The following is a 23,101-nucleotide window of genomic DNA, read 5'->3' on the forward strand; positions in this document are numbered from 1 at the left end:
TTCTACAGAAGTTTATCAGACCTGTTTTTTTTTTTAATCATGAGAACTGTAACTGAAATTTGTATTGTTATTTCCTGTATAAAACTGAATCCGGTTAAATCAGAGCGAAACTTAACAAATCATGAGTCTTTTTTTTTTTTTTTTTTTTGAGGAACGTGACCACAGGAGGCAATAACTCTCCTCGTGATTGTTTATTTGTTTCATATAACATGTCAACACGTCCAACAAACCTGGCCTTCTCCTGCCTCTAAATGGCCGCACTGTAGAGTCATTTAAGCCACTCCGATGTAAAATCTCACCTCTTCCCTGTTGGATATGTTGCACGGTGATCGACAGACGGGCATTAATGGTGTATCGCTCCCGGCCAATCAGAGAGCAGCGGGATAATTAGAAGACCAATCGCAGCGCGGTGTGGTGCCGGGGGAGGGGCGGGGCTGACAGTGTGCTGGAATGCTGCCTCTCTGGGAATGTTTTCCACTTTCAATCACACACAAGGCGCTCTTTAAGCTCCGCTGTTGCCACACAGAGCAGCCATTCATCGGCTCTACAGTCAGCCACACACTCCCATGTTGAACCATTGGACATCTAAATTGGTAAGTTATGTAATTTTTTTTTTAAACAAAATTTCTAAGATAAAATGATATATTTCACATCAGCGTTCGTGTGCCAGCTGTGTTCTTCTTATTTTTACTGGAAGAGGTTTGGCCGTAATTTGGCTTTAAAATATTATTTTTCTAGAAGCGGTTCTTCCGTCCTAATGTTATAATTAATATTATTATTTATCATAATCAATGCTATTATTATCATTGTTGTTGTTATTGGCTACAGATTGCCTACCGTTTCGGTTACATGTAGTCCGTTGAAAAGCTGAACCCGTTTAGCTTGAAATAAACCGGGACATGTTTGATTGACAGCTAAACTAAAATTATAATTAACTTGTGGACTTTAATAGTAGGCCTACTAAAGAGTGTCTGATCTATTGCATGTGATCTTTAGGTGTAGCAGCTTTTGCGCAAAAGGATTTCCAGCCGACGGTGGAGAGGACACTTTTACGCAGCAGTATGGCTTTGCCTGAGAAGAGTCAGCAGTAACTGGGATCGTCGTAGACTCCAAACATCTTATTCAGTTAAAACGAATTCATTACACTGAATAGTTTGGACTCTCTCGAAAACTAATTTTGCATTCAAAGGGGGGGTCTTGTCATTAATTGAAAGTAAAATTTGAAAAAAAAAAAAAAAAAATGTCGGGCGAGGAGCACAGCCTGTCCGAGGCGGAGCTGAGTCCCGGAGGGTCAGACGATGGTCATTCACTCTCACCAACTCAACCCGGAGCGCCGCCCGGCCAGGACTCACCTCTGACCGGGCCGCCGCAGCAGCTGACCGCGCTCTGTGTCGCGGATGGCAGCGGGGATGATGGAGGCAGATCCAGAGCCAAATCAGAGGAAGAGGACGATCGCTTCCCGATCGGTATCAGGGAGGCGGTCAGTCAGGTGCTGGACGGATATGACTGGACACTTGTGCCTATGCCGGTGCGCGTAAACAACGGAAACAAAGCAAAGCCCCACGTCAAGAGGCCCATGAACGCCTTCATGGTGTGGGCCCAAGCGGCGAGGAGGAAACTGGCCGACCAATACCCCCACCTGCACAACGCGGAGCTCAGCAAGACCCTGGGCAAACTGTGGAGGTTTGTATGGAGAGGCTGTCCCAGAAAAGAACAGTGTGGCCATACAGTGGCACATTTCCTGTGCAGCCTGTGCGTAAAGTATATGAAGGGATGTAACCTATAGATTCAAGTTGAACATAAAAGTGGGCAAATTATTAACTCAAAATGGTGATTGTTAACGAGGGAAACACTTGGTGCTTGTTATGTTGCGTTTCTTAAAAATGGTGTGAACTTAAAACTTATGCAAACCTAGATTCATACCAGCTAAATGCTGTCCCTGTATTTATCCATTACGCACGAGGTTGATAGCAACTTAATTTTCAGACATATTCAAAGAAAATAGCCTACTTTCCTATTAACTCATAAGACTAAATCACTCCTTGTTTTTCTCCCCCCAGGCTGCTGAACGAGAACGACAAGAGGCCATTCATCGAGGAGGCGGAGAGGCTGAGGAAACAGCACAAGAAGGACTACCCAGAATACAAGTACCAACCCCGGAGACGCAAAAACGGCAAACTAACGACTGCTAGTGAGTCTGATAGCCAGGGGGAAGGGGAGGCCAGCCACTCCCAGTCACACTACAAGACCCTGCATCTAGAGCACAATGGCGGGGCCGGGTCTCCCCTGGGTGACCTGCACCACCATCACCATCACCACCACCATCCTGCTGGTAGGTGGTTCTGTATACAAGATTTGTATTTTGACATTTTGTCAAGAAAAATGAGAACAGAACAGCACAATTCCTAAATAAAAGTTCACCTGATCATATTGTCCTCCTCTCTCCGCTAGGTCAGGGTCACAGCCCACCCACGCCCCCCACCACCCCAAAGACAGAACTCCAGTCTGGGAAACTGTCAGATTCCAAGAGGGATGGGGCAGCAGGAGCGGCCGGAGGATCAGGGGGGTCCAGGGGAGCCCTCGGGGTGGGGGCTGAAGGTGCATCCGGTGGTCCCTCGTCATCAGGCGCTAAACCCCACATCGACTTTGGCACCATGGACATCGGCGAGATCAGCCACGAGGTGATGTCCAACATCGAGCCATTTGATGTAAACGAGTTTGACCAGTACCTCCCTCCAAACGGCCACCCGCAGAGTGGAACCGGCGCCCCAGCAGCTGGATCCTCGGCCTCATCTTATGCCTACGCCCTGGCTGCTGCTAGTGGGCACTCCGCCTGGCTTTCCAAACAGCAGCAGCAGCCTCAGGCATCTCCGTCTTCCTCCGACCCCTCCAAGGCCCAGATCAAGAGCGAGTCTGCGTCTGGGAGCCACTACGCCGAGGCCTCGTCCTCTCCCTCCTCAGGCACCCATGTCACCTACACCCCTCTCAGCCTCCCTCACTACGGCTCCGCTTTCCCCTCGCTGGCCTCCAGGGCTCAGTTTGAGTATGGAGAGCACCAGGCCCCGGGGGCGTACTATGCCCACTCCAGCCAGGCCCCGGGGCTGTACTCAGCCTTCTCCTACATGGGCCCTACACAGAGGCCTCTGTACACTACCATAGGAGACCCCTCCAGTGTGGCCCCCTCTCACAGCCCCACACACTGGGAGCAGCCTGTTTACACCACACTCACAAGACCTTGAGGGAGACCAGCTGAGCAGAGGGAAATATGGGAAGCGTGTGAGTGGATCTGTGTGTCTGTGTGTGTGTTTGTGTGTGTGTCTGTGTGTGTATGTGTGTGTGTGTGTGTGTGTGTGTGTGTGTGTGTGTGTGTGTGTGTGTGTGTGTGTGTGTGTGTGTGTGTGCAAATACGCGAGCATGTGATTGTGTATATGTGTGTGTGTCCATGCCATATTGATGTTGTATTAGAGGTTTTTACTTTTTTAGCCAATATAATGCAAGACGCATCCACGGGGCCTTACACAGATGAATAAAAAAACAGCCACAAACTCACACAGTATAAGGTGTGAATCATGGGTCAACAGCCAATCAAAAGATAAATAAACTTTAACAAATGTGTGCCATCAAAAATATATGAGTTGGGATGTACAGCAAGTTTGTATACAAGAGACGAGACGAGTGAGAGAGACACTGAGAGTGGATAGATGTGGACGAGTGACTCAGTTTTGACCCAGACGCGATGGGTTCAGACTGACATAATCAGATTTTATTAACCAAACTAAAGGATGTTTTTGATGTCATTGTGTTATTTTATATGAGTAGTAACTTTATTGTCATTGTTGATATCCTAGGGTGTAACTTTATTGTGACTGATTTGATATTACACTTACACATCTGCACCACTGCTTTGGGAAAAAGCATGTATTGTTTCAATAAGATGTTCCCTGGGGTTGTTGTTTTTTTTTTCGTGGCCAGAAAAGGATAGTTGCAACCTTCTTTCTTTGTAGATAGCACAGTCTGTATTTCTGTCCTTTCTTTACATGGACTTCACTGAACTGAGCAATTAAGCATTTAAGGGGAAAATAGGAAAAAGAGAGGGAAAGAGAGCTCTTAAAGGTGTATTTCAGCTTATCGCTCAGTCTTGGACACTTACCTCAACTCTTTTCATTTTGTGCCAGTAGCAAAGGAGGAGTGTGACCCTGGATACCTGATCGACTGAGGGTATTCAATATATCAGAACCTTAAACGTCCACTTCAGTCTTCTTTTTTGCTTCCTAAGTGCCTAACATTTTTTGCTGATTCACATCTGATTTATCCAATTACTCAGTTAAAATCTATAAGCACAAAGTCTCAACCAAACCTCTCCAGATAATTGGCTAGCTTTGGGTCCTACTTAAGGATTAGAATCACATGTATGACCATTCTGCGCTGCATGTAGGCCAAAAGCATGTTTTAGTCTTTACAAATAGCCCTCTTCCTCTTCAGCAATGTGAATAATGGTCATTACCACAGGTTTCACCTTTATTAAGTGATGCATACTTTATCATTTTATACTGACCCTCTTACCATGTAGTTATTATTTTTATGTAAGTAATAATGCATTGTGTGTCACAACTTTGCTTCTTCCATTTTGTATAATTCTGGATAGTTTTGTAAAGTGTTTGCTATACATTCACTTGAGTATTTTGGCTTCCTTACAAGAAAAGCAATGTTGAAATATTATTGTTGTCATTTATTAAATCAATTTATTTATAAAAAAAAAAAAAATGCTGTGTAAGATCGTGGTTTTATGTGGCAGTGTTGGTGTGGAGAAAACACATGGTGCAGTTAGCAAGTGAAGGGTGAAAAAAATTAAAATTAAAAACACGCTGCTGACGTGTGAACTGCAATAAAAACACAATCGGCGCCCCACCAACCTAAGCTGTTTAGTGTGTTTGTGTGTTGTAGGCTAAAATTGACTACTAATTCCCCACATTTAATCAGCTGGGGACTGCGTGTTACTGAGAAAGACAAAGAGAGCCATTCAGCGAAGGAGAGGGACAGAAAGAGAGAGAAGGGGTGGGTGTAAAGAGCCAGAGGCAAGGCCAATTTCAGCGTAACCAGCGTACACTTGGACTTTTGTACATGGCTCTCCTTTCACTCTGCCCTCTCCTCTCCACCTGAGGCTGCCTCCCTGCCTCCACATTCAGCTGCAGTTAAAAACTATTCAGATCGCATCCAAAAAACTAAATGTCAAGCTCATTGTTCTGACATTGTGTTTGAGGGTGATGTAAAACAAAGATAATGATGGAGGCAGTGAGATGTTACAAAAGAAGAGGTGAAGGTGGAATTAATTTGGGAAAGAAAGGGAAAGTATTCTCAGGGTATGGGGAAAGTTATGTAGATTTCAACAGAAGAAAAAACATACATATAACATTAAATACACAGTGCACACTAAATTAATGAATTTAATATGCTGTGGATTAACTCTTTAATACATCCACACAGGTTATCCACAGACTCCGATCCTTATGAATATACATTGGAAGGGAGAAAAATAAAAATAAAGTTAAATCAATAGGAAGCAGCCTATATTAAACTGTTGTGGCTGTTTTACCACGCTCCAAAATCCTGGGCCACTTAGTCTGCAGAGTATCTTGTTTTGACTGGTGCTCCACTGAGTTAATCCAACCCTTATCTGAAAACCCAATGTACTCACACTTAGGCAGGAACTTGAAGAGGGTTTATTTCCATTTGCCAGCGTCACAGCAGGTGATTTGATTTTACATCTCAGCCGGGTCCATTACAGACTTCATGTTCTATATTCCCATGGTGCTAAATCTGTCACATTTAACACAGTCAAAAACTTATAATGATCCAAACTCCGCTGACCTCTCAACCTTTTATCAGTGCTAGCTTACTCAAAGCACCAAAGTGCTTTATGGCAAATCACCTGTCGTAAATTACAACAGTAAACTATAACTGTACACTTTACGACAAATAATAGAAAAAGAAGTGTGGCCTTAGCATAATGGACTAATCAACATACGCAATGACTATTATACAGACTTTGATAAATTTGGAATCTAAATAACATGTCCTAACAGCATATTATTATCAAAAAAAGTTATGTACTTAATTGGCTCTAACACTAGACTGATTGTGGCAGTATTTTCATTTTATGCTACTTCTTACTTGTACTACACTTGACTACCAAGGTAAATATTCTACTTTTTACTCCACTGAAATATTTTTTATAAAAGATGATGCATTGTTCATTGTACTCAGCTGTATTCCCATACAAGATAGTTCAAATTAACATCACAGTGCTGCAACCTCAAGACGCTGATTACATATCAATGCATCATTATTATTACCAATAATATGCCATATTATAAAACTCTTAAAGGGGCCATTTTCTCGTCATTTTTATAGTATTTATTTTGCTTGTTGAGTATTTCTAATTGTAATGGAGTAACCTATTTGTCAGTGGTGGAATGTAACAAATTACATTTACTGAAGTACTGTTCTTAAGCATACATTTTCAGCACAACAATCTTGTGCTTTACTTGAGTAATTTCAGAGGTTCAACAGGAGGGACTCACATGCACTAACATGCCTGCACTGCCAAAACAAAGAATAGAGAAACACATGTAGAGAGGGTGTGACTTTGTTCTCTGCTCAGGACGCCATTACTCCACTATATCTTCACATAGAAAGTAGTTGTTAACTGCTGTACTAGTTTTTAAAATCTTGTTTACAGTAGCCTTAACAGGAGCCAGGTGAGCTCTAAATTTCCAGGTCAGACTCAGGTCAGTCTCCAGACCAAGTGGTGGCAGTCATGAGCCTACATCTTTAAATACGACGAAGAAGACGCTTTTCCGGGGGCGCCAAATCCGGAGCAGACAAACACAACACCAAACTCACAGAAGTCGCCGTAACAGGTAAAGAATTGGCTTTATTCAGTTTTGTCATGAAATGTGCTACCTTAATGTTTTCTCGAAACAACCGAAACTCAGCATTTAAACCGAAAACATCTGCGTATTTTTGTTAAGAAGGGTCCGTCTCAGGAGTTTGAACCGTATCAAGTGTGTAGCATTTAGCTACAACATCGTAACACAGTACAAGAGCTACACAGCGTGTGTGTATGTGTGTCTGTGTCTCTTCTTGATTTAGCACTTTTCACCTACTTTAACTCGCAGTTCTGAGATATTTTAGGCTGTCTTGCACACGCAGCATGTTTAAGATCTACCCGCAGATTTCAAGGCAGAGACGTTATAGAGATTATTAGGACTTTGGGTCAGGTCAGGGGACTGTGAGAGCAGCTCCAAACGCTTCAGCTTATGTTTCTTCTGCCAGCAGTCATGGATCTCAGTCCCTTTGAAACGGACAACTCTGTCAGCTGCCGGCTGGCTTCTCAGATCCCAGATGTCTGCAAGATGGAGGACTGTTGTTTGGGCATTGATGAGGCAGGCAGGGGGCCTGTGCTGGGTAAGCCAATGAGATAATGATTTGATGTTTATTTTTTAGCATTGACCACACAGTGAAGCATGTAGTATACATACTTATACTATTTGTATTTTGTTGATCCAGGGCCCATGGTGTATGGAATATGTTTCTGTCCTGTTTCCAAAAAGGGGGACCTGAAGAACTTGAAAGTGGCAGGTAATAATGTTGTTGCCAGTGATGAAGTTAACCAGTTCACTATTTACCACCATTTGTCAACCAACTGTAGCTAAAAGATGGTACTTTCAAATCAATATGCATACTGAATCCTGCATAATTTACTCACTCGCATTGACACACAATCACACATAGATTCTGAAATTGATGCATTTTATTACTCCTTTAATAGATTCAAAGACCCTAACAGAGGCCGAGAGAGAGAAGCTTTTCCAAAACCTGGATGAAGCCAGAAATTACGTGGGCTGGGCACTGCAGATTCTCTCCCCCAACACAATCTCCACCAGCATGTTACAGAGGACAAAATACAACCTGAATGCTCTTTCGCATGATACAGCGATTGGTCTAGTGCAGTATGCCTTGGACAGTGGAGTACAGCTAAAAGAGGTAGGAAGTAATTTACATTTGTATAAATGTTTTATTGTGTTGTTTAGGTCATTTTGTACTGCGCCTGTATGGACTAATTGTCCTTTAATGTAGGTCTTCAGCCATATGGAGCCCATTTCACATCTTTAGTCAGGTTATAAAAATGCAATATATCCCCAACTTTCATGCAGCTTCACCATGTCTTAGACTGTGCTTACAGGCACCTATGGTGATTATCCTTTTTGTGTCAATTGAATGTACCAGAGTTAACTATAACTGATGCAGGTGCTCCATATGAGCTTAAAACTAATTGCAGGCAGTGCATTAGCAAATGTTTTTGCTTTTCCTCAGATCTACCTCTAGTTTGGGTCATTGGTTCTTCTCATGAAGACCTTTGTCTTGCAGTGACCTAACTCCTCTTTTTCCTCTGTCTTTTTTTCCCCTCATCCTCCTTTTCTCTTTGCGCTGTCTGTTCTCTCTTCTTCTTCAATCTGTCTGGTGTTCTGCAGGTTTATGTGGACACAGTCGGCCCAGCAGAGAAGTATGAGGAGAAACTGTCCAAGCTGTTCCCAGGTGTTGATGTGACTGTGAGGCCAAAGGCTGACTCCCTCTTCCCCATTGTCAGTGCAGCCAGTATCTGTGCGAAGGTTAGTAAAGACCATCAAGATGCTGTCTAGTCCTCTTTCTTCATTCTCATTGACTTCCTTAATTATTACAGTTTGCTGGTCCTTCGCTCTTCTTCTACAGCTGTGCAGTCGTTAATTTGTTCAGAAGTTCAATTACTATCTCAATTTCCTCATTTCCTCTGTCTTTCCTGAAAGAAGATGATCTTATGAATGGTGGGAGTAGTATAGCAAGTAGATGAGGGACATTTATGACTAGCAACGTGTAATACAAAATTATTTCCTATAAAGGTGGTAGAGTTGTTTCTCAACAACACATTCATATATCTTTTCATAGCGGGAGTGGTGATGTAAAACCAGTTTTCCATACTGAAGCTTATGTTAACAGTGGTCTCCTGTTGTTCTGCACCCATATGTCTTCAACATTTTAAACGATCTGGGTAGGTTTTATAAGTTGATATCTTGTTTGAATTAATTCTCGGTTTGGGTTGCAATCAGCTGGTATGTCTGAGTCATTTAAAAATTGAATCATTGAAATCATGCCATTGTTAAAATTCAAAGAGGGGGCACCATGGTGGCTCACCTAATGGAGTGATTTACCATGTGTGCCTTTGGCATCTTACCAGTTGTGTAGTCCAGTTAGTCCATCTTCAGAGCAGGAGGAGTTTTAGTTTTTTAATTAGCAGAGTGCTGGTTGAATAATGAGTTGCAATTAGTGGTTGTGTGGATTTCTTTGTTACTTCAGTGACCTTAATTAGGATTATGGACTGAGCATTGGTGCTGCTGAAAACCTCAACCTCCATATTTTAAGATCTGTTCAGAGCTGGTCTGTGGGTTCGCTTATGTTGTGTGATCATTTTCAGGTTGCCAGGGATCGTGTTGTAAAAGGCTGGAACTTTGCTGAGGACCTGGGAGAGGTGGATGCAGATTACGGCTCAGGATACCCGAATGGTAACAGAAACAATTAACAGCTATTATAATCTTTCCAATGACATCAACGTTGTTATTCAAAACACTGCATGTAGAAATTGCATGTAGATTAACGTCACTAAGACCAACTTTTTCCTGTGTTTTCAGACCCCAAGACTAAAGCGTGGCTGCTGAAGTACCTGGACCCAGTGTTTGGTTACCCTCAGTTTGTGCGATTTAGCTGGAGCACTGCCCAAACCCTAATGGACAGCAAGGCAGTGACTGTTCACTGGTAAAGAGCCTTCAAACTTGATTTTGACTAAAGTCCTAAGATGTATAAAGACAGAGGTTGATTTAGAGAGTTAATGAAGAATACCATTGAAATAGCATTAAACGTGGTTTACAGTATCTGTGCCCTTGGTGATTCTTCTCTAAGAAAATGACTGTTTCTCCTATTTATGAACATGACAGATAAGGAGAAGATACAGCGTGAAAAAATAAGTACATCCCATGGATATTGTTGACTTTTTCAACATCTTTGAACAAGAGAACATTTGATCCTCTTTGTTACAGTGCCTACAGATAAAGGTTTTTCTTGTCTGCTTAAGATCATTAACCTGTTGAAAGGACAACTCCTGGTTCAACTTCAGCTTTTGCACAGATGGCCTCACATCTTCAAGCATGTTTGATATGATGCCAAATTCATAGTTGATTTGATGACAGCAAACTACCCAGTCTCTGAGACAGCGACTCAACCCTAAACCATAATGTTTCTACCACCATGCTTCACAGCTGGTATGAGGTTCCTCTGCTTAAAAGCTGTCTTTGGTCTGCCCAAGCATGTCTACTGTTACTATGGCCTAACAACTCTGTCTTTGATTTATCAGTCCACAGAACATTATTCCAGAAGGCCTGGTCTTTGCCTAGATATTCATTGGCAAACAGTAGTCTTACTCTAATGTTCTTTTTGGACAGCAAAGGCTTTTCCTGTCACGTCTCCCATGCAGGTCAAATGCTATCTTATTCAAATTGTAGACTCATGCACTTTGACACCCACAGGTGCAAGAGTTACCTGCAAATCCAGATTCTTGGAGACTTCTTTTTGATGAGGAATGCTAGTAAAATCGTTTAGAGATCTTTTTAAATCCCTTGTGCCACTCATAGGCATCCACAACCTTTTCACTGAAGGCCTTAGACAGCTCTTTAGATTTTGGCATAATGACATCACACACTTCAATAGCTAAGAGAACAGCAGAGCCTATGGATTTAAATAAGACGTGTTACACCTGCACTCCCCAAACAGATTCTAATAATTGGCCCCTAATCGAGAGCACCTAAGTCTGTTTTTATGGATTTACACTAGTAATAAATGTAGTGTCTGATTTTTGTAATAGGCAGTGTTTCAAAGAGGATAAAATGTTTGCTAGTGAAAAATATGTTGGAAAAAGTCAACCATTTCCATGGGGTGTAGTTAATTTTTCACATGACTGTAAGAATATTTACATGTGTTAGTCTGTGAAAACCACAACCCCTTTGATTTGCACGCTTAATGTCTGTGCAAATCATTTCACCTCAGGGGACGAGCACCAACCACAGTGTAAAAACCAGTCTTGTTTTGTCAAATCTGTCCTCAGGGATGATGATGAGGAGGATGGTGAGAAGTCAGCACAGCGGCAAAAAAACAGGTCCATGTTGTCCTACTTTGGTGCTTCAGCTGGAGGTAACGACCAAAACCCAACGCACCAGACACACCGCTTCCTCACTGAGCGGAGGCTGACGAGCCTCAACACACTCTGAAGACATTAGAGGACATGCACATGTATACTGGGAAGCTTATCGTGAGATCTTCATATACAACCAAACTGTTATGTGTTTGGCACGGGTCTGCATGCACTTGAATGAAACATTGCTGGCATCTGATGTTTGTATCACCAATGCAAACTTGAAACAGTCTTTATTTGCTCTGTTTTTGCGTATTTTTGCTACATAAAAATAATGTTTAAATCTAATGTTTTGCCTTCCTAAGAACCTTTTTTTTTTTTTTTTTTTTTTTTTTTTAATTCGAACTCCATGCTTTCCAAAGAAGCAACAAAACATTGTTGGAAAGTTGCAGTCTTTAATAGCAACAATGCCCTCTGGTGGCATCACGATGTATTACAACAGGGGTTTGAAAAGCTTCATTAGTGCATCACATTATTGGTCACAATCTGACGAACACAAAATTTCCCGAATCCATACTATATACTGATTCTATGTAGTATATACTACATACTAATTGTCAAAATGTTTTAGCACTTAGTATAACGAAACATTCTTAACCAGTTAATAGTCTGCATCAACAGCACACACAAAAATCAACTGCATTTAAAGTACATGTTGTGTATACTGTCATTTTGTCAATTGGGATACACTAAAATTATATTCAGAATTAGTTTAGATGGATTTAGGACCCAGAGATGGTCTCTCTTCATATATCACATTTTTGCTACAGTACTGTACATACAAGATAGCATACAATTCATAATATACTTAAATTTATGTTTATTGTAGTTAATAGGACTGGATATAGTATACTTGAGTTTCAGTACCTGTACCTTGCTTAGAGGAATATGAACATGTACTCCTACAAAATCAGTTTTTTAAAATATAACATAAAAAGCTTGAATTCTCAAATGACTAAAAAACATTTACAAAAAACAATGACAAACAACACAAATAAAATAGTCTTTAATTATGGTTTTAATCAAACTATCAAATCAAAAACAAGTTGCATTTTCGTTGGTACTAAATTAGTACTGAGATTCAATAGCCAGCCTTTACAGGAAAACATTTCTTTAAACAAATATTATGTCTTGTCCTACCAGTATTAATATCTAATGACTATAAATTACATTTTATCACTGTCAGTGAGCCGCCAACAGCAGACAGTTTGAACAAAAACATCTTAAGGTTTTTCACTTTTCTATTATTTCACTTCTCTTTTACGTCTTAAATGTTGAGACTACTGATACAAGTATGAGGTAAAAAGGAGGATAAGGTTTGATGGGTTTTACTGCATATTTTTCCCCCTCCTAAAATACCACATTGCAATCTGTATTAACCTGAGAGAGTGTGCTTGCATGGCATAGATCCATCTTTAGGTGTTTGCCAAATGCTTGTCTTCTCAGTCAGCAGTCTTCTTCTGTTGTTGATGATCTGTCCCAACTCCCACGAGAGATTCATCCTCTTGTGACTCTCCAGGTTTTTTCTCCAGGCTAACACTTGGACTCTCAGGAAACTTCTCCCATGACAAAACACTCACACACACATTTTGCTATGGGAACACAAAAGGCAGTTAGCTACGAGGGGTTGTTCATAATATCATCATAAAAATAAATTCTTCATTGACTTGCCCCGCTTAACAAAGGTTAACTAAAAATTAAAGGCATATCCATCTGTCCACTGTTGCTAGTTCCCATTGGGCTTGTTTCTGGACTCCTGGATCCTCTTCCCACAGTTCATAGCTAAAGTGGACACCGCAAACGAGGACAGGATCATGATCGAGCTCCCCACAAAATGAGACGAAGCTCCTCTGGGGGTTGCTCGCAGGGCTTTCCTGGGGAAAGTCTCTCTGTCAAAGGCTGCAGAGGCAGTCATCGTCTGGGCCACAGGCTCCATGGTTATGGGTGATGCTTGGATGTCAGAAAGATGAAGGCAAAGTCCAGTGGTTTTGTTCTGTTAGATGTTGGCCCCTCAGTTCGACTGCTGCAGCCTCAGCATGCGGTGTGCTCTTTCTGTCCTCACTAGTAAGTCGCCGGGCTCAATCGGTTGTGTCCTGTCTGATTCCTCTCTTCATCCCCACCTTTACGTCCATTTATAACTTCCCCAGCCTCCTCATCTAATCCCCCTAAGTAACCTGGTGTCCTACTGCGTCAATGGGATTAAAAATAGTTAGCCTATGCCCAAAGAAGCCTAAAGTGGCGATCTATATCAGCTTAAGACAGTCTACTGTAATTCTATTAGATCACCCTGCCATCGTTCCATAGTGAATGAATGAGTTGTTGACAGTCAACAACTTTGGTCTGTAAACATGTAATTAAGAAAGTACATAATCATTGATTACGCTGTTTGACATGTAATCAGTCACAAGGGTCATTTCCACCTGTCCTCAAGTGTTGGGTTCAATGCCAAACAAATTCTAAAAATATTTCTTGTGATTTTCATCACAAACAAAAAGAAAGCTTCACTCCTCTAATATACTTTCTATACAATTTGCACTTTTGTTAGTTTCACAAGACTACAGCCCCGTGAGACTGTGCTTTGTGCTAAATGCTAACAGGCTAATAAGCAGGTATAATGTTTATATCAAGTGTACTATGCTCGTTTAATATGTTAAAATGCTAACATTTGCTAATTACAAATAAACAAAGTACAGCTTTCATGGCGGTCCAAAGTGGTGGACCGATCAACTGACAGACTGACATTGCCATATATACAGACATTAGCATGGCTAAAAATAAATAAAACATGAAATATTGATATACAAAGCAAGACAAATGTTCTCCAAAGTGGTTTTGTTGACCAAAAGAAATAGTCCTGACTTTACAGACAAGTAAGACAGAGCTGCAGATGAGGTAAAGCAGATTAGAGCCCACTGATATTTGGCAGCTAGATTGTTTTTCCATTGATCATGGGCTGCAACTGGAACCACAAGGGCTGCCAGAATGAGTCACTTAGACTATCATCCAAGACAATGTGTTTTCCTGAACACGTACTGTTCATTCCCTTAGATGAGATAAGAGAGTAGACCTGTAGAGACTGAAAAGAAGATCAAAGATGATTCACAGGGAAGAAGAGTACATCTGATTAAGAAATGGCACGGGACAATTTAACTCAACATAAAAATTCCAATGAACATTCTGTGAATCGACTACGTAGTTTTCTTATGAAATGTCTATAGTCAAGGACATAGTTTGTCACTGATGAACTAAATTCTTAGTTGTAAAAAGTTGGTCCTGTTTTAGCTAACAGCATTAAACACTTATGTATCTTCAAAGCCAACATCATTATTCTTTTTCAAAGTATTATAGGAGGCAAATAGTATCGTAAAAAAAAGAAAGAAGAAGAAACTAGTGTTGAATGACATTCGACTGTTTTGATAATCGTTTAAGCTCTCTACTAAGCACAAGGCCCTCAAGTATGACAACTTGTTGTTTGCTGAACAGAACATAATGTCCTTTTTTGGTTTTCAGCTCTTAGTTTTCATCTTGGCCTCTGGGAAATCAGTGGCCCATTTTTACTATTTTCTGACATTTTATACAGCAAACAAATGACTGATCAATCAAAAAATAACTGACAGACAAAATCATTAGTTGCACCCTCATTACAAATTACATTATACTTTGGCTTTATTTGATAAGCAGCTCTGTTTTATCTGTAGTATTAGTATTATCTATGACGGCCAGTGTGTGTGTGAAGGACAAGAACGACATGAGTATCGATAAATAAATAGATGCAGAACTAAATAATTAAATACATAAATAAATGCATTTTGGTAATGAAAAAGTCTATTTCAGTATGTTTACATTTATATAATAAATGGGTTATAAATCGTGAAAAAATACTGTGTGAAAACTTTGACACAGGAACTAAGTGTCATTTCCATCCATTAATATAAAACATCAGTTTGTACTGTCGTCTGTGACGTGCACCGTTGTTGGCCCCAAGCACAGTTCCTCCTCGCCATGACCCAGGTCGCATGGGGTCAGCAGAGCTCTAATCCCCGAGGTAGTTACACGTAGTCCCAGTTTCTTTAATTGTGCTAATTGGATTGTGCTGGTTCTTTTCCACTACAGACACAGAAAGCCTTCATGAATGAATGAGTGGCGGCAAAACTGTTGTGGTTGTTCGAGATGCTTCAACTATGAGTCAGAGATATTTAACAAATAAAAAAAATATTAGTGCTACAAATAATTACAGTACAGTTATATGTTCTGTAACTACTTATTTATTGTTCCACCATATCAGAATTACCTTGTTTGGACAAATTACTTCTCACTCATTAGACAAACAAAGGGGTCCAGATACATTAGCTCTCAGATTGTAAGGTGCATGATGTCATCCATCTATCAGTTCAAACAATAATTGCTTAATAAAGGTATTACTGATATTAGGACTTGTTAAATATTTTGCAGGTGTATGAAAATGGAAAAACATTGACGTACACTACTGATTTTTTGTCAGTGCTCTTGAAAATGAATTCCTGCTTTTATAGGACACTCTCCTATCGTCCAAACAACTATAGAATAACAAACAAAAGCATGTATTTGTGATGTAAACAAATTATTATTATATTGAATTTGTAGTTAAAAAGTCAAAATAATGTTCCATTCATCACAAAATCAAAGACAATCTGCAACATCATATTAAAAGTAACAGATGGCAAATTGTAGTTTGTAAATGCCATCATCAGTATAAGTGACCTTTGAGGATTTTTTCATTAAACTGCAGAAACTTCTGCTTGACATTTCACGTCCGTCCTGTCAGGGATTCTTTAACTTCAGATTTTCTTGGGTAAAGATTAAGCAGCAGTTTCCTCATTAGTCATCACTTTTGTAATTACTATTCATCCGACTATTGTTACTCACACTATATGTATATTCTGATCTAAAGCTGCTTCTTATCTGTGGATCACCAGTGCTGTGCCTTGCCTCCTCAGACTCTGTTGTAACTGGCCTTCAGATTAAATTATCTTTGTCGATTTCCCTCAGGAGCCCTGACATTTCCCTTGGCCCGTTCAGCATGTAGTGGCTCATTTTAATTGGAGTAGCAGATCGTTTCCACATGGTGTCCCTATTGCCCCAAAAAGAAAACTGGTATGTTTTTTTTTTCATTTCAGTGCATGACACTTTTAGGTTGCAGGGGAACATGCTAGTATTAACTGTTTTTGAAGTAGTCTGTGATTTCTAAATGAAGTTACTGTTTTTCATTGGTTATTGGACAGTCAGTATCAGCTATCAGTTACACTAGCAGACAAGGTGTTAGGTTTAGAAAGTCTGAAGGCTTAGTGTTCAGGAGTTGCGTAAACATCATACAGTGGATATAAAGAACATAAAACAGGTGTTGGCATTTAATTATTATATAAAATGATTATGTAAATTGGATGTTTACCTCAACTGTGAAGGTGTCACTCTGTGATAATGACAATATACCATCATTTCTGTTACTGCCTGTTGGTGGTTGCATTTCTTCTGTATTCTTTCAGTATACAGCCAAGCTTCCATGTCTTATTTTAGACACAATTCCTCCTTGCTAGGCTTTATGGCAGGGTACCTCTTTACTACAGGTTCACATATGGATGCTCACAAGTGAAGATGTCCATCACTATGCCAGATTTCATAGAAATGTATGCAATTGTTGTCAAGATATTTTAGTAAAAATCTAAAAATGTCAACCTCATGATGGCAGAAGCCGAAAAGACAGGGTATCACTAAAGTGAGAAGGATTCATCCTCTGGGGAACATGAAAGTCTGACTCGTAAGCAGTTCGACTAAAGAGTGACCTTCCCTTAAACTTCTCACTAATTATCCACAAATTCAACAACAAAATCAAAAGTTAGATAAAAGTCCAATCAAAAAATTGTTCCTTCTTTCCTCTTCCGCTAATAACGCCTCAGATTAATCTTGTGATGCTCTGAAGGGGTCCAATCCAATATGTTGGGAAACACTGGATTAAACTAACTTCTTTTTTTAAATTTTTTTTATCATTATCATTTATTTGTTCTATACTTTAATTTCAGAGTACACCGAGACATCACACTGTAAATTTCAGTACCAACTGGAAAGATTGAGGTGAGCTAAAACTTTTGCCTGGAAGTGCACTTTATACTCCCAAGTGGATCAAAAGTACAAACCTACTGGACTGATAACACTGAAAACTTCACTATGACTAACATGATAAACCCTTGTTAGTGCTTCCATCGAAACATCAGTTTGTGATTGAAAGCTTTGATGTATGATGTGTGTGTGTGTATGTATATATATATATATATATATATATAAGACATGCGAGCGGAAACTGATTTCTATTTTTACAGAGACACACTTAACTGATCAAGCTGCATATACATTATGTCTCCCTCTTGAACTCCTTCCCCTCTTCTCTCCATCTTTGTTGGGTTTATGTATGTATGATGGAGGCACCCCCGAGACTGCTGATTTTATAGTGTTTTATTTAGAGAAGCTCCTCTTCACAGACTAGGCTTTTAGCGCAGCTGTAGTCTGTGACCCACTTCTTCGAGACAGGCAGGGCTAGAAATGAGGAGAAGGTGGAAGCTGAAAGGAGGAGAAGGGACGTTTAGGAATCGTGGGGCAAAGGGAATTTATCTGCAGGACAAGGAGAGTGAAATGAAGAGAATGAATGGATAAATGAAGAAGACAATAGGAGGAGACGAGGAGGAAGATTTGAAGATGTGGGCAAATTTAGTTTATAGTTTAATCTTTAGCCTCATATAAGTTTCCCTTGATCCTGTACTTTAGAAGGTAGAAAAATCAAACAGAAAGATGAGTTTTGTTGTGGTCATGCTTTTCCACAGCAGAAATGTTTTTGACATGTTACAGCAAAAGAAAAACAAAACAATGAAGATTAATAATGATTGCATTAAATTTAGTTTTACCTCTTCCATGGTCTTGGTAGTGTGCGATTTCACCTTTTGCCAGTGCCTTGGTAAGCCATAATGTGTGCTGTGAAAAGGGTTTATGGAGTGTGAACCATATAGCTGCTGTATTTGACCACTGAAAGCAGTACACGGCAATATTGATGTTAACATAGTTACTGTTACTACAAACCTGAGATTTTTAACATCTAAATAAAATACAACTTGGCTCATTTAATCAGGACTTTCCCCAATGATATGATATGACAACAAAGTCTTTTTCTGGAGTCCAAAGTCATTTCAGTTATTCTGCAACAGTTTTGATAACTTATTAATCATTTATGTCATTCAAAATGGATAAAAAGATCAATGGTTCCAGAGTCTCAAATGTGAATATTTTCTGGTTTTCTTAGTTTTCTGATATATACCTTTGGGTTTTAAACTGTTAATCAGACAGAAGAAGAAGCTACCATGGGTTCTGGGAAATTGTGATTGACATTTTTCTCTATTTTGTGATATTTTATAAACCTATAAACTGTGAAATTGATTAATTTAGAAAAATAGGCAGATTAATTGCTAATGAAAACATTAGCATCTTTGACTATCTCAACAGGTACAGGTTTCACACAGATATTTCCTCCGGTTCTGCTGGAGTGGATTGAACTGAATTTTATTATAAGTGTTTTATCCTTGTTATCTTGTGTATTCCTTGCACATTCTAAAAGCACCTGCAACACCCAGTGATGTGATTAATCACGTCGGGAAGACTTTCCCTTAAAATACTGCCTGCATGTTACAGTTTATGTCTGAGGGGAACACTGACCACTTTTATCAACCTGCAAACACACATCAGATTTGAATGCAGGGGGAGGCACTTGCAGCCTATGAAGAGATGTGAGCTGACGTGGCTCTTGTGAGACAGGCTTACCAGGACAGGAAATGGGATTGCACAAGCGGCAGGCATATTCCAAGTCCCAGCCCTGCCAAGCTTTTGGCTGCAGAGAGCTGACCCCGTTTGACCTCCCTCAGGGCAACCTTTGAAAAAGGGTGACATCATTTTTGAGAGCTTTTGCACAGAGAAAGTGTTTGCCTGTTAAAACTGTGCCTTGTACGAGCTCCATGCTGCCGTCTCCTCCCCTCCCCAAATCTCACAGCACCTAATGAACAAAAAAGATGTAAAATTCATGTGCCTTCATTAATTATTTAATATTAATAAGAAAAGCAGCATAGGCTAAATGAAGTCAGACAAGCTGGCAACTGGGTCACTTGCCAAAACATCGTTTTTCACCTGCTGATACCAAAGCACATTTATGCTATTAGCATATTTTCACTGATGACCATTTTTGTAAGATGTAGTTTTGGAAAATATCTTGCTGGTTTCAGTTTATTCTGATGCTTTCTTTAAAATAAGATCACCATGTGATTTTAAAGGTCACTGTTGGCATATTTGTATTAATGTTTAATATTTAGAAATTTTCTATTTAATTTTAATGTCCCTGCTGACAGTATCTCCACCTCATTATTTAGCAGGATGGACAGGATTTGTAAACAGCTATTAGATACTTGAACATTTCAAACATCCCAGTGATGATAAAGGGAAATTTAAATGTTGTGTTCTAAAATTATCTCAGTTCAGGCATACTGTTGTGTAATCTCAGTTTAGATTAGTAGATGAAATTGTGGATTTTACATTTAAATTTATCCAAAACCAAACAAATTATGTTAGTTCATATAAGTTAATTCTTTGAAAAACAGCAGTTTAGAAAACAATGTCACAATAGGGTTTATTTATTAGTTGTTCTGGAGCTTTTAAATATATCACATGATCCTCATCAGCAGATGGACTTTGCCCAGATGATGTTCAAATGTCTTTTTCTTTCAAGCACTGTTAAGGACATCTCGTCCATGTTGGTGGAAAAACTGAGGTTGAAAGTTGAGATTGGAAACCAAACTAAAACAAACAGAACAGCTACAGAGTTAAAAACAGCTTGTTGTAAAAAAAAAAAAACTGTTCATGGCTGAAGTGTTGAAACAGTCCAGACCTAAACATGCTTGGGAACTGAATACTGGAATACTGACGAACTGAAATTTATTTGAAATACAGATGTGAAAAAGGCTCAACAAGAATTAACTGCAAGCTGGTGTTATCTTCGGTTCTAAAATTATTGGCAAAACACAATGATCCCTGTGGCAACTTCATACTAAACAAGTCCACCAAAAGGCTTATGTGATTATAAATCACCTCACTCATTTTATTCATGACTTTTTTAAGCTTAATGCCATCTGAAATGTGTTGTAGTTTGCCCGAGGGAGGTTTGGTTTTATTGCAGAAGCCATTAGACTTCTGAACATGAATTAAAAAAAATTATTTTTAGAAATAAAAGTTACTAGTCTAGTAGTACTAGTATTAGTCTGTCCTTTGTTTTGTCGAACCAGCTTAAAGTTGCTTTTAGCTGATTAATTGAATAGTTGAATGAAAAAAAATAATCGGCAACTATTCCGATAATCAGTTAATCGCTTCAGTCCCAGCTTTTTTAAATGTGAATATTTACTGCTTTTCTCTCTCATATATGATAGTAAATTGAATAGTTTAATGAAGGTGTCACCTTGGGCTTCGATAAATTATTAAGGACATTTTATTTTTGCTTTTTTATATTTCATAGACTAACCAATTCATTAGAAAAAAAAAATCAGCAGATTCATTGAGAATGGAAAATAATCATTAGCTGCTGCCCTAGGTCGCCTTTTTAATTGAAATTATATGGCTCTGTTAACACCATTAGATGAAGGACTTGTCTTTATGTGTGTAGAGTGAGAGAGTAGAAGTGGTGGTGCTGGTGGAGGTGGTGGAGGTTGAACTGGGAGTGATCTGTCAGCAGTAAATCTCAGGGTGAGAGGGACTAAAGCCTGCCAGCGCCGTCTGCTCAGAGAGACCAAGAACATTAAGGCCACGATGCTAAAAGCCACTATAAGCCTCCCTCTTGTCTCACTCTGTCCTGGAGCTGGAGCCGGACCAGCTGCCTGGCCTCTTGTGTGTTTTTCTCTCTCCACACTGATCCATCCCCCCCAGCCACCTTTGACCAACATCTCTTTTTTTTTTTGTTGCTATCTTTCTTGTGAGAATGTTTAACAGTGAAACATCATCCTGACAAACGCACCGCATTGTGTGAACATTGTGATGGACTTCGCCCTTAAATGTTTCAGTGTAGTCAGTGATTACTACTGCTTAGTGGTGGTTTTTTGTTAGCATTGATCAGGGTGTGCATTCCTTTTATTGACGATACCTCCTAATCTATTGGCAGACTCAGTGGTGACGGGACGGTCGACTTGGTGTGAACATTAGACCTGCAGAAAACACAGCTGATCCGTCAAAAGCACACAAGATTTATCTCTTTAAAATCACCATGGTGGGGATTTGTTTCTGTGCCAGCGCTCATTCATTAACATTTGGATCAGGGATGCAAGTAACTGAAGGGTGAGGAGCTATGAAATGTTGTATGGCAGTGAATCCCATGTGTGACAGGTGTGAATGTTGAATAATGCATAATGCTTGATGCCATTTTTCATTGGAATAGCAATGGAAGCACGACGGCAGGCTGTGTTGACTGTTAATCCAGTTAGGCGACATCCGTTACACGAACCAGACAACAAAGCGTAAACACTCCCTAATAAGCACTTTAACTTTGAAGTAACAAAATACCCCTCTATGCAAACATCTTGCAAAGGTAGTGGGTCCTGTTGGATTTTTTTCCTCCATCTTTTGACTTTTTGTCGCCCAAACAACTAATCAATAAATGGGGAAATCATCAGATTAATCGATAATTCAAATAATAATAATAATTTTGGCTTGTCCAGCAAACTAACACGACAAGAGTCTACAGCCATGACAGCAGCTACAGGCGGGTGAGAAATTAAAGAAAAAAACCTGAAGGGAAATTAGTGGAGACACAAAATGACAATGCCCTCATCCATAGGGCATGAGGGGGGGTCAGTGAATGTTTTGATAAGTGTGAAAATGATGTGACTCATATGCTCTGGCCTTCGCAGTCATCAGATCTCAACCCAGCGGAACAACTATGGGACGTTTTGATCCGACGTGTTAGATTGCGCCTCTCCACCACCATCATCATCAAAACACCAAATGAGGGATATAAACTGTCAGAAAAATGGTGTCCATCCCTCCAGTAGAATACCAGAGACTTGTATCCTGGTGGCTTGGCCTGCACGATATGAGGTAAATTTGTGATGTGTGATGACACTTCAATTTTGCAATGACGATATACGTGCGATAGATAAAGAGATATTGAAGTTTGCATACACAGTTTTGACGAGCGAAGCTGAATGAAGAACACAGACAAAGGTCACTATCGGTCATCTCCTCCGTCCTCCCTCTGCTGCAGGTAGTGTTGCTGAGAGGGGGGTTGCTGTCTCAGACTGTAGCTATAAGTTTACAAAAGTTTGCGGCAGATGAAGCTGCAGTCTAGACAGAAAGTTTTCCTTTTAGCTTGTTTATAACAGTTCACTATTAGGTTAACGTTAGCTTGCTGTGCTCGTGTAAAACTAACGGCGGTGGATGGAGAAGTTGAAAATTTAGCTTTTCTTCGTGTTTAAATCTTGTGGAACAGGCTGGGTGATGAAGGACGCTAATTGCTTTTTACTCGCAAAGGTTGTGATGACACTCACGGAGATATGACTGTAGTTGTTGTCAGCTCCAGTAAAAAGTTCACTCCTCATTGGTCAACAGTGCATGGCGTGTGTAAAGAAAATTATTTTTTCTAATTCATCGCGTTTCAGTCAGTCTTTTGTAATGTGTTTGTTGCAATGACGATGAAAATAAGCTGAATCGGTCAGCACTAGTATTAACATGCGGCTTCAGTGATCCGATCACAAGTGGACAGCTCTACGTCAGTTC

The 23,101-nt window shown here is 39.9% G+C and overlaps 2 protein-coding genes across 2 annotated transcripts; both read left to right on the forward strand.

Annotated features, from left to right (window-relative positions):
* Positions 1 to 1,240: 1,240 nt before the first annotated feature.
* Positions 1,241 to 3,331, forward strand: LOC111231505 (transcription factor Sox-10-like). The gene is made up of 3 exons (XM_022758614.1): positions 1,241 to 1,683; positions 2,061 to 2,332; positions 2,452 to 3,331. Exons 1-3 carry the CDS (start codon positions 1,241 to 1,243, stop codon positions 3,237 to 3,239), a joined length of 1,503 nt encoding a protein of 500 aa, XP_022614335.1. The 3' UTR covers positions 3,240 to 3,331.
* A 4,009-nt stretch (positions 3,332 to 7,340) lies between these two features.
* rnaseh2a (ribonuclease H2 subunit A) lies at positions 7,341 to 11,555 on the forward strand. The gene is made up of 7 exons (XM_022758679.1): positions 7,341 to 7,467; positions 7,570 to 7,641; positions 7,832 to 8,046; positions 8,535 to 8,672; positions 9,512 to 9,599; positions 9,726 to 9,849; positions 11,192 to 11,555. The coding sequence occupies exons 1-7, from the start codon at positions 7,341 to 7,343 to the stop codon at positions 11,352 to 11,354; spliced, it is 927 nt and encodes a 308-aa protein (XP_022614400.1). The 3' UTR covers positions 11,355 to 11,555.
* The last annotated feature ends 11,546 nt before the right edge of the window (positions 11,556 to 23,101 follow it).

The sequence above is a fragment of the Seriola dumerili genome, unplaced genomic scaffold (genome assembly GCF_002260705.1).
Source record: "Seriola dumerili isolate Sdu_G_001 unplaced genomic scaffold, Sdu_1.0 BDQW01000302.1, whole genome shotgun sequence".
Classification (NCBI taxonomy): Eukaryota; Metazoa; Chordata; class Actinopteri; order Carangiformes; family Carangidae; genus Seriola; species Seriola dumerili.

Excerpts from the sequence above, each read along its gene's own strand:
- LOC111231505 (XM_022758614.1), top strand. The coding sequence starts at position 1,241 with ATGTCGGGCGAGGAGCACAGCCTGTCCGAGGCGGAGCTGAGTCCCGGA. Across the intron at positions 1,684-2,060 it reads ACCCTGGGCAAACTGTGGAG|GCTGCTGAACGAGAACGACA; the intron begins GTTTGTATGGAG and ends TTCTCCCCCCAG. Across the intron at positions 2,333-2,451 it reads TCACCACCACCATCCTGCTG|GTCAGGGTCACAGCCCACCC; the intron begins GTAGGTGGTTCT and ends TCTCTCCGCTAG.
- rnaseh2a (XM_022758679.1), top strand. The coding sequence starts at position 7,341 with ATGGATCTCAGTCCCTTTGAAACGGACAACTCTGTCAGCTGCCGGCTG. Across the intron at positions 7,468-7,569 it reads AGGCAGGGGGCCTGTGCTGG|GGCCCATGGTGTATGGAATA; the intron begins GTAAGCCAATGA and ends TTGTTGATCCAG. Across the intron at positions 8,673-9,511 it reads CAGCCAGTATCTGTGCGAAG|GTTGCCAGGGATCGTGTTGT; the intron begins GTTAGTAAAGAC and ends GATCATTTTCAG.